The sequence below is a fragment of the Salvia miltiorrhiza genome, chromosome 2 (assembly GCF_028751815.1).
Source record: "Salvia miltiorrhiza cultivar Shanhuang (shh) chromosome 2, IMPLAD_Smil_shh, whole genome shotgun sequence".
In the NCBI taxonomy this organism is placed as follows: Eukaryota; Viridiplantae; Streptophyta; class Magnoliopsida; order Lamiales; family Lamiaceae; genus Salvia; species Salvia miltiorrhiza.
The window spans coordinates 1261971-1277168 of record NC_080388.1 but is presented as its reverse complement, the minus strand read 5'-3'; the positions used below and the strand labels follow the sequence as shown (position 1 = coordinate 1277168).

Genomic DNA, 15198 nt, shown 5'->3' with positions numbered 1-15198 from the left:
TAGAGTCGAATTGCTGAGAGAAAGTAAGTTTGCTGTTGTATTAATAGAGAACACGTGAAAAATACACAATATGGGTGCATGGGGTATTTATAGAGTACATTCGAGGGGTAAAATAGTAATTTCATCTTAGCAGTCATGCTCCCCGCATGGTCAGGGGCACGATGGTAATTTCATCTGCCTTTGCTCATTCCCCTGTTCAAAGACAGAGAAACGTACATATCGCGAAGCCTTGGATTACTCTGTGAACGAGCGATTCCTCTGCTCTGGCGCTTTCCGGGTGAAGTGGTCACTTTTACCGTTGACTATCTTGTGGGTAAGTCACCCCCCTGACTTCAGTGATTTCTCTGATCAAGCCCGTTCCTCCGACGGAGCCCGTTCCTCTGACGGAGCCCATTCCTCTGACTGATCCCGTTCCTCTGACCCGAGAGATGCCTCTGTCCAAGTTCATTCATCTGCTCTGCATATATTACTCCTCAACAACTACTCCCCCCTCTGGTCTAGTCGGAGTGTTCGCCCGCATTGCTGACGTCATTTGCATTAAATGCCCGCCTTTTTGCAGTATACTTTTCCGTATCTCGAGGTTACCTTTTCAGCCCTTTCGTCTTTTCGTTTTTCCGTAGAAACCCTCAACCGTCGATCCTTTCCCCAATGCCACGTGTTGTTCATCCCGCTACTTTGCTGTTGCCTGCGTAGGTTAATACTTGAGTGGATTCAAACTCAATTTTCACTTTTCATCTTCTTCACTCTTGTTTCATACGCTTCAACTACTCCCAAATTTTTCCGGCGGCATTCCTTTCCTGATTCCGGCGAAAACCTTGCAATTAGTCTTCCTCAGTTTCAACCGCAGACCTAGGTAAATCCTACATCCTCTCCCCTGGTACTTGTGTTCAGCGTGGGTTGATTATATTGAATTTGTTGGTGCTCTCTTTCAGAGCTTGAAAACCCTAGGTTATAATCATCCATGGCCTCTTCATCCGCCGACCGTCCTATTTTCTCCCTTTCTCCTTCCCCTAGTCCCCCGGCTTCTCCTCCTTCTTCTCCCGATCTCCCGAACCCCTAGGACCCTCCAACTTCTTATGTTCCTCCGAATCCCCAGGACCCTTGGGCCTCCCCTGAATCTCCCCCTCCCCCTCCTAAGATGCCGAAGCCCATTCCCGACTCCAGGCTGGATGTCGCGGACCTAAACAGGATGGTCGCAACGTGTAGAAACCCTGCCGGCGTAAGGTTTGAACCCCAGTCCAAAGCTTTAGAGCCATTCCGTAGGATGCAGATGAATACGGCGGCCATATGGCGGGTCCAGATTGACGCCGGACTGAGACTTCCTCCTCCTCCACTCTTAGTGGAGGTTTGTAATTATTTCCAAATTCCATTTTACCAAGTAGCCCCTCCGCTCTTCGGAGGTTATTTTGCTTCCATATTTTGTGTAGAGCTCATGGTGTCGAAGACACCAAAAACTATTCCTTCAGACCCAATCCCTGAGATTACAGGGTGGTCCCCCGTATAGCTTCGCCGCCCGTAAAACGTATCCCACCACCTTCCTCAACTCCCTAAATTCTTATGATAAGGGCTTCCTGCCCTATTATTGTTTCGTGGTGACTTCCACTGGCACTTGGCGCCAATACGGTGCCCAAGAACTAAAATAGCATGACATTCGTACCAAGCATAAGCCTGCTTCCCAAGGAACCCCCAGTGATTTTGATCTAGGGGTGATAGCCAACCTTAACGCCCTTAATAACAAAAAGCCTTTCCCCTGCAAACAGCTCACTGATAACAACTCGGCTCTAGCAGACAATGACTTATTCCCCCTGTATCCACGCACAGCTATAGGTAATATCACGTGTTAATAAGTATATGTATTGTCATTACCCTGATTCTGATAATATAACGTTGTTTGTCTGTAGGCATGTCGTGTAGACAGAAGTGCCGATCCATTCTTTCGGCTGACCGTCCCTCTGGCACCAGGGGGCAGGGCTCTGGAGACACCAGCTCCAGGGCAGACACACCAGAGCAACCCGCTGGCTCTGAGATGGACACCTCTCGGACGATGTTTGACATTGCTGGGGCGACCACCCCTACTCGAAGCCTCCCTCCAGGCAAGGAAAAATCCATGGAGGTCTTGGCAATGTTCAGCCCAGACAGTCAGAGGGCTGGCGGCTCGAGCTCTGGCTCCCACAGGGCGGAGGGAGGATCCACTATTTTTGGGGGTGTTATCCCCGTAGTGGACATTTCCAAAGATGCTCCCACTCCCGAGAAGGCCCAAGACATCCCTATTCCTGCATTCACAAGAAAAAAGAGGAAGGGTACCTTGGTGTCCCTTGGAGAGAAGAGGAGGAGGGAAGCCCTTCAAAAAGGGAGTACGCTGGCGGCGGAGGGGGAACCGGCAGATGAAACGGAGACTGCCTCCGTGGATGCCGAAGAGGGCAATCTTCTTGCCCTTACTGCAGAGGCATCGGAGGCCTCTAGTTCCAAGCTCGTCTCGTCCATGAAGGGATGAGACTTTGTACGAAAATTGCTTACCCAAATCCATCCCAAGGATCGGGAGGCAACCGTGAAAATGAAGAGGGCGAGATTGGCCAGCAGCATCGGCCAATTGTGGATTCAGGTACCCTGCATTTATCTTTACCTTGGTGATGTTTGGTATTTACCTTTTAGTTTCTCTGCTCTGACATTTTCCCTCTGATTCCCTGCAGCTGGAGTCCCAATGTAACACCCGACATTTTCACTATAGATTATATTATTAATATTATTTTCTATTTTCTATTATCTAGAAGAAGAAAGAGAAGTAGAATCACAGAGATGAGATGAGACATTTTTATATTACCCGGAGCTTTTAATTCAGTGATTGTATAATTTGAAAAGTTAAGTATTCTTGCATCCTTTATTATTTTCATACTTGGAAGCAAGTTTATAATTCCTAGTTAAAGGGATTATTTTATTATTTTCAGAGATGAGAATGGTGATAAATATGAAATATTATTAGTCGATTTATTGCTCGACTAATTGAAGTGACGGATGATATTTAATTATTTATCTATGAGCTTTCTTATTTTAATAGTGATGATTTATTATTAAACCATGAATTTGAGATTTGGATTTGAATTCTTACTAGTTTGAGTAAATTTAGTATATATATATAGAATTGTATTATATTTCATGGAGTGTATAATAATTTATTAATTTAGATAGCTATCAAATACTACTTGAGCTTGGAGCACAAGTTTCGTGAGTCATATTAGTGTAGAGAATTGCTTTTCTAATTTATTCTTATTTTTATTTGATCAAATTTTGAGGGCCACAAAATAAGGCTTATAGGAAAAGCCAAGTTTTCCTCTTATTATTTATTTCTTCTACAAACCCCAAATGGGCCGATCAGTAAGGGAAATGAGGTTTGAATTATATTGCTCATTTCTATAATTGGATTTAAATTTTTAATGTTTGAGATAAGCATTTATTTATTGTAAAGTACTGTATATATTAGTTTTGAGGAGATTCATTTCCTTTTCTTCTCCCCAAAACAGTCGACCATCTCCCCTCCCCAAAAGAAATCAAAAATCACCATTTTCTTCCTTCAAGTTCAATTTCGTAGAGAAATTTCATGTAGTAGCTGCAATACCTTGAAAGAAAAGGTGAATTCTTCGATTCTCTATCTCTCTATGATTTTAGCTTGAAGAAAATTATGTTCTGAATTCTAGGGTTCCGAAAATTTGGGGATTTCATACTAGAATTGAAGTATGACTTTAATATTGAGATATAGTACGTCTTTGATGTTCCTAAGCATGATTATGCTAGTTAATTGTATTAATTCTTACTTGATTTCGAGTTTACTCAAGTTAGTATGAACCCTAGGTTTGAGGTTGAGAGTTATGATTATGTTCTTGAATAATTGGACTCATATATGTGTTCTTGAGTTGGAATTATGTCATATATGAGTAAATTATGAGTTTACATCACATAGTTTGTGAGATTGATTTTGTTAGTTTAAGTGGATTTGGGAATTCTTGATGTAAGATAGCCATATGTTTGAAGCTTGTATAATTGTACTCTTGAGATTGTAAAATAAACTATATGATATAAATTGGAGGATTTCAAGCATGCTAGTATGTAGTAAGATGATGTATATTTGAGCCCTACATCACTTTATTTAGCCAAGATATGTATTTTGTTGAGTTGAAGTAAGAGATACCCCTGCTGTCAGTTCTTGGCTGTACAGGACAGGGTATTGAGGGATACTTTTGAGAGTGTTCCCGTGGTTCAAATAACTTGAAATTTTTACTGTAATAACTTTATCATGAGTAGTAAGTTTCTACAAAATTTCAGCTAAATCCGAGACCATTAGATGTGTCAAACGAGTTTCTGAAATGTACTGCACAAAGCAGCAAAGTTCAGTGGCAGATTCTGCCTTTCGTGATATAACTTCTCATACACTTGATGTATTGTATTTTTGTAACTTTATAATAAAAATAGACTTTGAGTGATTTCTAAAAATGTAAAGCTTGTATTTTTCTTTAAAGAGGTTGATTTTATATGATATTTCAAAGTTGAGATTCATATATGATTACATATTTGAAGTTACTTACTTGGGATAGTTGAGTAAAACTATGCTTAAGTCATTGGTCAATTCTTGAATTGATGTTTTAGTTATTAATTGTAAGCTAATCTATATAGAATGGATTAGTTTACTCTTATACTTTTTCAACTTGAGATATCCCAAGAGATATGATGTTATTGTTTGCTTTAGTTAGTTAAGTCCATATAAGTAGAATACTCAGATTAGAGGATGCAACTTTCAAGTGATAGAAGTTTCATTCAAGATTTACTTTCTATTTACTTACTTATTATCCAATCTTACGTGGGAACCTCATTATAATGAAGGTTCGAGTGGCAGTGTAGAATGAACAAGCAAAGACTTCTATTTCATTAAGCGTATCAGGTGGGCTTACTAACTCAAGAAGTAAAGATGCATACTTTATTATATAAAGATTGAGTGTATGCATTTATTTTCCAATTATTGACTTGCCAATGTTTGAGATTTGTATGATACCATCTACATAGAAGAACGAATTCGGGTCCTGAGCGAGTCAGGATTTGTGTACACAGAGTTGACAGTTAACCTTCGTGTTAGCTTGTCATCGTGTTTGAGAAGGAGGCCTACTTCTCAACACTCAGAGTTATATGATGCGTAGATATGGTACATACATATTAATTGTCTGCAGACGTATATGATGTTATGATGATTATAGAGAAGTTTTACAGTTTTGCATACATAGGTTATTTAAATAAAACTCCTGTGTGATGTTTGAGATGTCAAGTTCAATATATAGCTCTAAGAGCAAGCATTAAAGTTATTTCGGCATGACCACTGAGTGCTTTTTGGTACTCAGCCCTGCCTATGTTTCTAAATATGCAGGTTAAGTTGTGGTGCAGATGGAAGTGAGCAGAGCAAATTCTTTGATGTATATGTATTAAACCAGGCTCAGGATTCCATGTCTTCATATATGTAATCCACATGAATTATTCCGCTGCAACACTTAATGTACTTTACTTTATTGATGTGTTGTACATATTTTAAATCAATAGCTTAGAGAATTATGTCACTTGAAAGTTAGACAACTTGTCGTTGTGTATTGTAAGTTGTCTACTCATGAGTTTTAAAAGTGATTGCTTATAATTATCCAATATTAAAGTAATTCATCGTTAAAGAGGGTTCATTATTATTATTTAAATCTATTTTATTTTTCATTTTCTTTTTATCTTCCCTAGTCACACATTTTCCCCGACTTAACTGTTGTTAGTTTAGGTCGGGCTGTGACACCCAAATTGGTGAGGCAATCCAGTGTATCGATGATTACGATATACTGGAAAAAGATTTGAAGAAAGAGAGAGAGACGCAAGTGAAGCGTGACCAGGAGGTCACGGTCCTGATGGAGCGCTTCAGTAAGGCTGACACAGATGCAGTCGCGCTGCGAGCCAAAATTGAGCAGCTAGAGGTGGAGAAGGCCTCCCTGGCCTCTGAGCTGGAGAGGACCAAGAAGGAGGGGTACGAGAACCTAGCGCGCTTCCGGGCCCGATATCAAATGGAATATAAAGAGGCCAAGCATCGCTGGAAAGTGGCCTGTGAAGGTGCTCTGAATCGGGGCTATGCGCTGGGTGCTCGGGACCAGCGACTGGAGTTCTTCATCTCCCCTCCGGGGCCAGCAATTTCTGGATATGATGCTGGAGGATACCCTGGTGACCTTCCAGAGGACACCAGAGTATCTGGAAGGGTTCTCCCAGCTTTTCACCCACGTTATCAAGGAAACAGTGTTGAAGACGGTGAAAGTGCTGGGAGCGTTAGCGGAGCAGGCCTCTGCTCTGGACCTGGGGGCCTTAATGGACAACATCAAGGATGAGGACCTCAATGCTCCGCTGGGCATAATTGCTGAATCCCCGGAGAAGCCTCTGTGGTGGTACCCGGTTCTGGATAGGGTCCTTCCCCCTTTTTGCCTTTGGGGTTTGTCCCGATTCCGTGCCGACTGCTCCCAAGTACCATTCCCATTTCTGCGAGGCCCTGAAAATGTTCGTGGGTCAGTTGAGAAACTGGGCTGATGTTTGCTCCCGGGGTTTTGCTCAGTTCAGCATGGACCCTCCTTTGCCTCCTACCTTCGATGCTTCCGCCTTTGATATTCGCCTCCACCTCTGCAGCTGTGGATCAGCTCTTTGCCTTGTATCAAAATGAGAAAGAATATACCAAAGAGGCTTTGAAGCTGTTGGACGTGGAACAGCGACTGCGCGAGGTGGATGACTCTGACACGCTGAAGGTGCTCGAAGAAGGGGTCCCCTCTACCGAAGCCTCCGATGCTGCCACTGAAGTTGCTGCCCCTGACTCCTCTGCCGCTGCTCCTACCTCCTGACTGCCATTATTATCCTCTCCTTTTTTTGCTGGAATTTGTATATTTTAACTTGTAAATACTCTGCTACATTTGAATGATACATCTGAATGATTTCTCCCTTATTTTGAAATGACATGAGTTCGCTTTTTGATCTGGCTCCGCATTTGTTTACCCTTCGTGTTGTCCTGTTGTTGTTGTCTTGCCTTTGAATTGATGCGAATTGTATTTTGGCGCTCCGAGATGTAGCTATTGTCTCCTCTGTAGAAAGTAGGGTTTTGATTTTTTGTTGAAGTGTTCGTGATTCCTCTGGTCGGCTTTCCTTTGAATGTGTTATTGAAATTGTTGTGATTTCTCTGGTCAATTTCTACTTGTTTGTGTTGTTGGAGTGTGCACGATTCTTCTGCCTTTCGTGGCTCTGACTTCTTTTTAGCATGCCCTGCTTTGACTTTTCCTTTCGTTGCTCTGACTCTTCCCCATATGCATTTTTCCGACGCTTCCCTCGTATGCCATTCTCTAACGCTTCCCTCTTGGGCGTTTCTCTGACGCTTCCCTCCTAAGCATTTCTCTGACGCTTAACTCCTAGGCATTTCTCTGACGGTTCCCTCCTAGGCATTTCTCTGACGGTTCCCTCGCGCTGGCTGGAATACTCTGCACGGAGCATAGCTGGTCATAGGGACTCAGCTAACTTTCGCGGCTTACGATTAAGAAAGAACCCTCTGCGCGGAGCTGGATGATCTGGGGCATGCATCCAACCTTCGCAACTTACGATTAAGAGAACACCCTGCACAGAGCATAGACGGTCAGAGGGACCCGCCTAACTTTCGTGGCTTACGGTTAAGAGAACACCTTGCACGGAGTATGGATGATCCGGGGGATGCATCCAACTTTTGTGGCTTACGGTTAAAATGAACCCTCTGCGCAAAGCATGGATGATCCGGGGGATGCATCCAACTTTCGCGGCTTACGATTAAGAGAACACCCTGCACGGAGCATAGACGATCAGAGGGATCCGCTTAACTTTCGTGGCTTACGGTTAAGAGGACACCCTGCACGGAGCATGGATGATCCTGTGGATGCATCCAACTTTCGTGGCTTACGGTTAAAGCGAACCCTCTGCGCGGAGCATGGATGATCCGGGAGATGCATCCAACTTTCGCGGCTTACGATTAAAACGAACCCTCTGTTTTTCCCTTTACGTGGATGTTGACCCTGGATGTTTGTCTTCCCCTTATCTTGCTAAGCAGCAATTTGGGTTAAAATTATGAATTATGGGTATATACCCTACTCCCCCCTCTGATGACATGTGCAATGCTCTGCATGAACATGTTAAGTAAAATATGCAATGTAAAATGAGATAATTAAAACAAATCGAGACAACACCGCGGAATTCCTAAAACCACGCATCCAATTTTATTGATAACATGGCCCCGAACCTCGTTAAAACCCCTGTGGAGAAAAAGAGTATCCGGTCTACAATTTGATAGTTCGTGAAACAAAATTACACATAGAACTTTTTCAAGGTATTGATATTCCACGGTCTTGGGAGAGCTCTGCCGTCTGGATCCGACAATACGTATGCTCCACCACCCAAAACCTCTGTGACGATGAAAGAACCCTCCCAATTGGGCTCGAACTTGCCCACTAGTTTCAGAGCGTCGGCCCTCTTGAGAACTAGGTCACCCTTGGACAGCTTTCGCGCTCTGACCCTCTTGTCATATTCGGCCTCGATAATGCTCTTGTATTTCGCTGCTCTGACCTGGGCTTCATCCCTCTGCGCTTCCACTAGGTCTAGCTCTACTCTGCGGAGTTTTGAATTTTGCTCTGTGTTATATGTTGTTATTCGGTACGACTCCAGTCTGGCCTCTGCTGGTATCACTGCGTTGGATCCATACACCAGAGTGAATGGTGCTTCTCCGGTTGCTGTTTTTGGGCTGGTGCGATAGGCCCATAGTACGGTGTCTAGCTCCTCGACCCATTTCCCTCTGCTCTGATTTAGCCGCTTTTTTATCCCCTCACAAATTATTCTATTTGCCTACTCCACCTACCCATTTGCTTATGGATGTGCTACGGAAACGAAGCGTTGCATTATGTCCATGCGATCACAGAAGTCGGCGATCCTCTGCCTTGTGAATTGGATTCCATTGTCCGATACAATGATTCTCGGGACTCCATATCGGCAACATATGTTTCGCCAGATGAATCGCTCCACAGTTCCTTCATCGATCTTTGACACGGCCTCGGCCACTACCCATTTGGAGAAGTAATCCACTGCCACGATGAAAAAGCATTTGCCCCCTGGCGCCGTGGGCAATTTCCCGACTATGTCTATGCCCCATTTGTCAAATGGGCAAGCAGCATACATTACTCCCATAGTCTCTCCTGGAATATTGATCTTGCCAGCATGCTTCTGACAAGCTTCGCATTTGCGGACGAATTCTCTGGCATCATTAGTGATGGTTGGCCAATAGAACCCTGCCCGGATGGTTTTTCGTATAAGATCCCTAAATCCCGTGTGCCCACCACAACAACCTGCATGAATTTCTGTCAAAGCAAAGTTAGCCACCTCAGGAAATAAACATTTCAGCAAGGGATGGGTGAAGGAACGCTTGTAGAGTTGATCATTGATCAAGCAATAATTCTCGTATCGAGCCCTCTTATTGGACTCTCTGTTCAGTCGTTCTCCTGTTCTGAGAAAATGTATAATTGGAGCCCGCTAATCGTCCCGAATTTCCACCGCAAAAATCTGGGAAGTCCCCATTTCTCTGGTGTCGCAGAGCAGCGTGATCTCATCGTTCCATGTTCGTTCCACTACACTGGCGACTCGTGCCAGTAAATCTGCCCGAGTGTTCTTTTCTCGAGAGATCTGTTCTATTATGAATTCCATAAATTTTTTCTTCAGTTCAGTAATCTTGCAATGGTATGCCCGCATCCAATCCTCTTTGATGTGATATCCTCCCGAGAATTGTTGAGCCAGCAATTGTGAGTCGATTCTGATGATGACACACTCCGCCCTTAGCTCTGACAAAATATGTGCTGCTATGACCATGGGCTCATACTCGGCTTCATTGTTGGACATCTTATAGGTGAATTTGATAGCGAATTGGTATACCTCTGATCCTGGAGAAATGATATACACTCCGATCCCACATCCCTCTTTTGTAACTGATCCATCCACGAAAGCCACCCAAAACTCTTGCACCGGGCGACAAGTAGTTTCTTGAATAAAGTCCGCAAGGGCTTGGGCCTTGATAGCCAGCCTTGGTTCATAATCCACATCATACTCCCCTAACTCCATGGCCCATTTCACCATGCGTCCCGAAAGATCTGGCCTTCCTAGCACATGTTTGAAAGGTAAGGCAGTTCGAACCACCACACGATGCGATAAGAAGTAGGATCTTAGTTTCCGAGCTATGACCATGACCGCCAGAGCAGCCTTTTCAATTTCTGAATAGTTTAATTCGGGCCCCTGAATCACCCGACTGACAAAGTAGATTGGCTTCTGATGGCTCCCCTCCTCTCTGATAAGGACAGAGCTGACTGATTCTTCACCCACTGCTATGTATAAATATAGCACCTCCCCGAGAATTGATTTGGTCAGAGTCGGGAGCTCTGCTAAGTACGCTTTAAGATCATCAAAAGCTAACCGATATTCCGCATCCCATTGAAATTTGGTCCCTTTCCTCAAAATCTTGAAAAATGGCAAGCTTCGTTCTGCCGATCACGAAATGAACCTGCTTAGGGCAGTGATACGCCCATTCAGAGTTTGCACTTTTTTTATTCCTCTGGGTGGTGTCATATCCATTATGGTCTTTACCTTATCCGAATTGACCTCGATCCCTGCTGGAGTGACCTTGTACCCCAAAAATTTCCCTGTGGTGACCCCAAATGTGCACTTCGTTGGGTTAAGCATGAGCCTATGATTTCTGATGACTGTGAAAATTTCCTCTAAGTCAGAGACGTGATCTTCTGCTCTGATACTTCGCACAAGCATGTCATCCACGTATACTGATATGTTCTTCGAGAGTTGTTCTTTGAATATTTTTTCCATCATTCTCTGATATGTAGCCCCCGCGTTTTTAAGGCCGAACGACATGCTCCTCCAGCCAAATACCCCGTAGCAGACGGCAAAGGTCGTTTTAGCAATATCCCCTTTATGCATTTTGGCTTGGTGATATCCCTGATAGGCATCCATCATGGATAGCAGCGCGCAACCCGAAGTAGAATCCACAAGTTGGTCAATCTTCGGCAGAGGATAATGATTTTTGGGGCAAGCAGCATTCAAGTCCCTGTAATCCACACACATGCGCCAAGTGTTTGTCTTTTTAGCCACCATCACGGCGTTGGAGATCCATTCCGGGTACTGCACCTCCTCGATGTGACCCGCATCCAGTAATCCCTAGACCTGCTCTCTGATCGCAGCATCTTTTTCAGCCCCAAAGTGTCTTGTTATTTGTTTTACTGGTTTTACGTTAGGGTCTACATTAAGGCAATATTCCGCCAATCCTCTGTCAATGCCCTTTAAGTCGGCTGTGCTGAAAGTAAACACATCTGCATTCCTCTGAAGGCAATTGATTAACTCTGCTCTGGCTTGTTTATCCATGGATGACCCGATTTTTGTCTGGAAGCCCTCTTTTTCCAGAAATAGCTCAATCATGTTACACACGTTATTAGTAGATATCAAAGCAGATTTCTCTGAATTCTCTCGAGCATTTAGTAGCTCTGTCAATTCCCGTCGTTCATTTGCCGGAGCAGCGATATCACCCGTCTTCCCCTTCTTCCTGGTGTCTGGTCCCTCTGTCACCCTATCTCTTTTTTGACCTGAAGAGTGCGTGAGCATTCGAACATGGCATTCCTTTGACATCTTTTGATCACCCCACACTTCCCCCACTCTTCCACCTCCGATTGGGAATTTCATCTTTAGGTGGAACATTGAAATGATTGCTCTGAACGCCGTCAGAGTAGGGCGCCCAAGTATCACGTTATAGGATGGTTTGGGTATGTCTACCACCAAAAATCGTATCACCCTGGTCTTGCTGGCGTCTGCTCTGCCAAGGCTAACTGGTAACTCCACAAATCCTAGCGGCATGACGATTTCTCCGCCAAATCCGAACAGAGGAGCATTCGTGGGTTCGATAGTGGCTTCGATCCCCATAGCTTGGAGACATTCCGAATATAAAATGTTCACCGCACTCCCAGAGTCCACGAAGATACGATGTACAATGCAACTTGCTATGTCGGCTGTAAAAACCAGTGCATCATCATGGGGGTACATGAGCGTCCTCAAGTCCTCTAACCCGAAGGTTATGGCTGGTTCCTCTGCTGCGTTCGTGATTTCCATTACCTGTTTAGGGTAATATTCTGACCCCACTGCCCGCACAACCTGTTTCTTGGCTCGGTTGGAGGTTGATAGCCCATTTTCCCCAAAGATCATATGCACCTCCCTTCTAGCCGGGTGGGGGGGGTATTCGACCCTGCACGACCCATCTGCGCTGATCGCGGTTTTCTTCCGTGCGTCGGTCTCTGTTATTTCCCTGGTCTTGCCTCTGGTCATTTCCCTGAGCTTGTTGACCCTGACCCTCATCCCCTCTGGCTATGAATTGATCCAGGTTGCCCTGGTGTACCAAGAGTTCCAATTGGTGTTTGAGATGCCCACAGTACCTAGTATAGTGCCCATAAGAGTTGTGGTATTCACATAATTTATTATTAGGCCCCGGCTGTGGCTGCCCATCCCTGTAAGTGCCCGGTGCCCGAAAAAACGGCTAGTTCTTAATCAGGTGAAAGATTTCTTCTTGTGGCTTGTTCAGGGGAGTGTATTCATCAAAGTGGTTAACTTCGTTCACAGTGCGCTGTTGGCGGGGTGGTACCTCTGTCTGGGGAGGAAGTACCCTACGGGGCAACCCTCTGAAGGGTGCCCGATCCTGATTCCTGTTGTTCTGTTGTGGCCTGGCCTCGGCCCTTTTGGCCTTGTGCTTATCATTTTCTGCCTTTTGTGTCGTTCGGGCATCCTCTAATTGCAAATACCCTGGTAGTCTTGACATGATGTCATCAAAATCTCTCGCCGGCCTGATCTGTAACTCGTCGAAGAAAAGCCCAGGCTTCAACCCTCTTACATATGCACAGTTTTTTATCTGTGATTCCACTTTTGGAACCTCCAGAGCAGCGAGATTAAACCGGGTAGTGTACTCCCGCAGCGTTTCATGTTGATCTTGTTTATATCCATCAAGGAAAGGGCTGACTTTCCCACCCTTCGCGAGCTTGTGAACTGTCTGAGGAAACGTGTTTGCAGGTCCTCAAAAGAGTGGATGGAGTTCGGGGCCAACATCCCGAACCATAGCTGGGCGGGTCCAGACAAAGTGGTAGAAAATATACGGCACTTGATGCCCTCCGAATACATGTGTAGCGTGACTAGCCCTTCGAACCGGTTGGGGTGCACCTCCGGGTCAGTGGTACCATCGTAGTCAAGTGAAATAGGTTTGTAGCTCCTTGGCAAGGTATCTGCCAGGATATCAGCGGAAAACGGGCTCCGGATAGTGGTGGTTTGGATCCTTGATGTTTTGGCACGCCCTTCATCCCTGTATCTCCTGTGTTCCCTCCTGTCTCTTGGTGAATTATGAGCGTGGTGTTGTTTGTGGCCCCTATGTCCCTGTTTGCTAGAGGATTGCTCATGTTCTCGTCCCTCTGACCTCTCAGTCCGGCGGGACTTATCTGACCAGTATGACTTCTTTGCTCTGTGGGATCTCTCTGACCTCTGTGACTTTTCAGCCCTCTGAGATTTCTTCCTCAGAGTATCCTCCAGATCTTTAAGTTGGTTCTTCAGTTGTGACACCTGATTTTTCAGCTTCGCATTTTCCCTCGGCCTTTCCTCTTCGAACATAGGGGTAATGGAATGACTGTCAGATTCATCCACCCCCTCCCTTCTGACAATGCTACGGCTCCCATCTGGCCTCCTCTCCGGTTCCCTCTCAGCGGGGAATTTTGGCATTTTTTTCGGCAGTGCAGGCTGTTTGTTGGCAACTTGCTCGTTCACCTCCAGAGCAGCGTGAGGTGGTAGTTCAGTGCTCTGCTGGTTGAGCATTCCCAGCAGAGGGGCGGTAGCGGGGACAGTTGGGATGAACGGGGTTCTCAGCGCTTGACGCACAACAGCGTAATTTAACAGAGCCATCAGCTGTTCTGCCAGGACGAAGTTTAGCGACCCACCACCAGGTGTGGGGACCAAGCCCTGCAACTCAGATCCAGCAGCAACCAGAGCAGATATCTGGGGGGGTGATGTTCTGGCCCGTCAGCGGGGTAGCGGAGGTGTTGAGGAAGCCCGGCGGTGTAGAGAAAATAGTGCTGACTGGCAGACTGCGTAGCAAAGAGACGGGCATTTCAGTGCAGGCGGCAGAGTTGAGCCCGGTGTTGTCAAAGTCCTTCTCGACGGTGCGATGAGGGTCAGAAGAGTCCATGGTACCTACACGTAAAAAATGTGAGAAGGGTCCCGATAAAAGACAGATCGATCCACCCCTCATCACAAGCATCCTCGACATAAGAAATCCCAAATACTGGCGCGAAGGCCATTATGAATTCCCGATCAAAATACTTCCATGCGCGCCGGGAAATAAACCCAGGGCACAGATTCAAACACGGAGAACGAATAACAAAGATTTTCTCCCCGAATTTAGATTCAAATGCGGCGGAAAGAACAGATTATCAGAAGAAACCCAAAAACAAATAAAAATTGAGCAACAACCGAGAGATCGTTAGTGAAATGCGTTAGATACGGTAAAAAATGAAGATCATACGAGAAAACATGAGAACCACATATAATTATCATCATAGCATACAAAATATACAGATACCAGCACCCGATTCTCGGGTTTCACCCATCCTCCAAACGTGCACATGCGAAAAAGTGACAAAACCAACGGATCTGTAAGTTTTCGGATATATATATAGGGAAGGGCTAAAATAAAAGCATTTCTTAAGATATAAAATAAGAGTCATTTTCAGCCCTTAGATCGTCAAGATCTACGGTTGATTCGTAATCCTGTTGGATGGATTTATGGTCTTGAGTTCGAATCCCAAAGGTAGCAAAAATTTATTTTTCACAATTCATACCTTTATGCAGCGAATTCATACGTGTTCTGCATAAAATTCATACATTAAAAATTGCTCTTATTTCTTATTTTAAGATGTGCTCTCACGGTAGCCCACCCATATATATATATATATATATATATATATATATGGGAGGGTTAGTGTATAAGCACTTCTTAACATATAAAATACGAACTCGCTAAAGTGTATGAATTATATATATAACACATATGAATTTGTTGTGTAACTGTAT

General features: G+C 44.7%; 1 protein-coding gene and 1 long non-coding RNA gene across 2 annotated transcripts; one reads left to right on the top strand and one right to left on the bottom strand.

Moving 5' to 3' along the window:
• The first annotated feature begins 3479 nt into the window (after positions 1-3479).
• LOC131012519 (uncharacterized) lies at positions 3480-5717 on the top strand. The gene is made up of 3 exons (XR_009097349.1): positions 3480-3626; positions 4873-4930; positions 5408-5717. It is a non-coding gene; the product is annotated as an uncharacterized LOC131012519 (long non-coding RNA).
• Positions 5718-8367: 2650 nt separating this feature from the next.
• On the bottom strand, positions 8368-11202 carry LOC131007565 (uncharacterized). Its single transcript, XM_057934475.1, has 4 exons — positions 10684-11202; positions 9604-10557; positions 8938-9474; positions 8368-8856 (listed from the first exon to the last, which is right to left on the bottom strand). The coding sequence occupies exons 1-4, from the start codon at positions 11200-11202 to the stop codon at positions 8368-8370; spliced, it is 2499 nt and encodes an 832-aa protein (XP_057790458.1).
• Positions 11203-15198: the final 3996 nt, after the last annotated feature.

Bases quoted from the DNA above. Each gene is read 5' to 3' on its own strand.
- LOC131007565 (XM_057934475.1), bottom strand. From the start codon at position 11,202: ATGGTGGCTAAAAAGACAAACACTTGGCGCATGTGTGTGGATTACAGG. The intron at 9,475-9,603 runs GTGGAAATTCGG...CAACTCTACAAG, and splicing joins GGACTTCCCAGATTTTTGCG to CGTTCCTTCACCCATCCCTT. The intron at 8,857-8,937 runs GTAGCACATCCA...CGGCTAAATCAG, and splicing joins TAATGCAACGCTTCGTTTCC to AGCAGAGGGAAATGGGTCGA.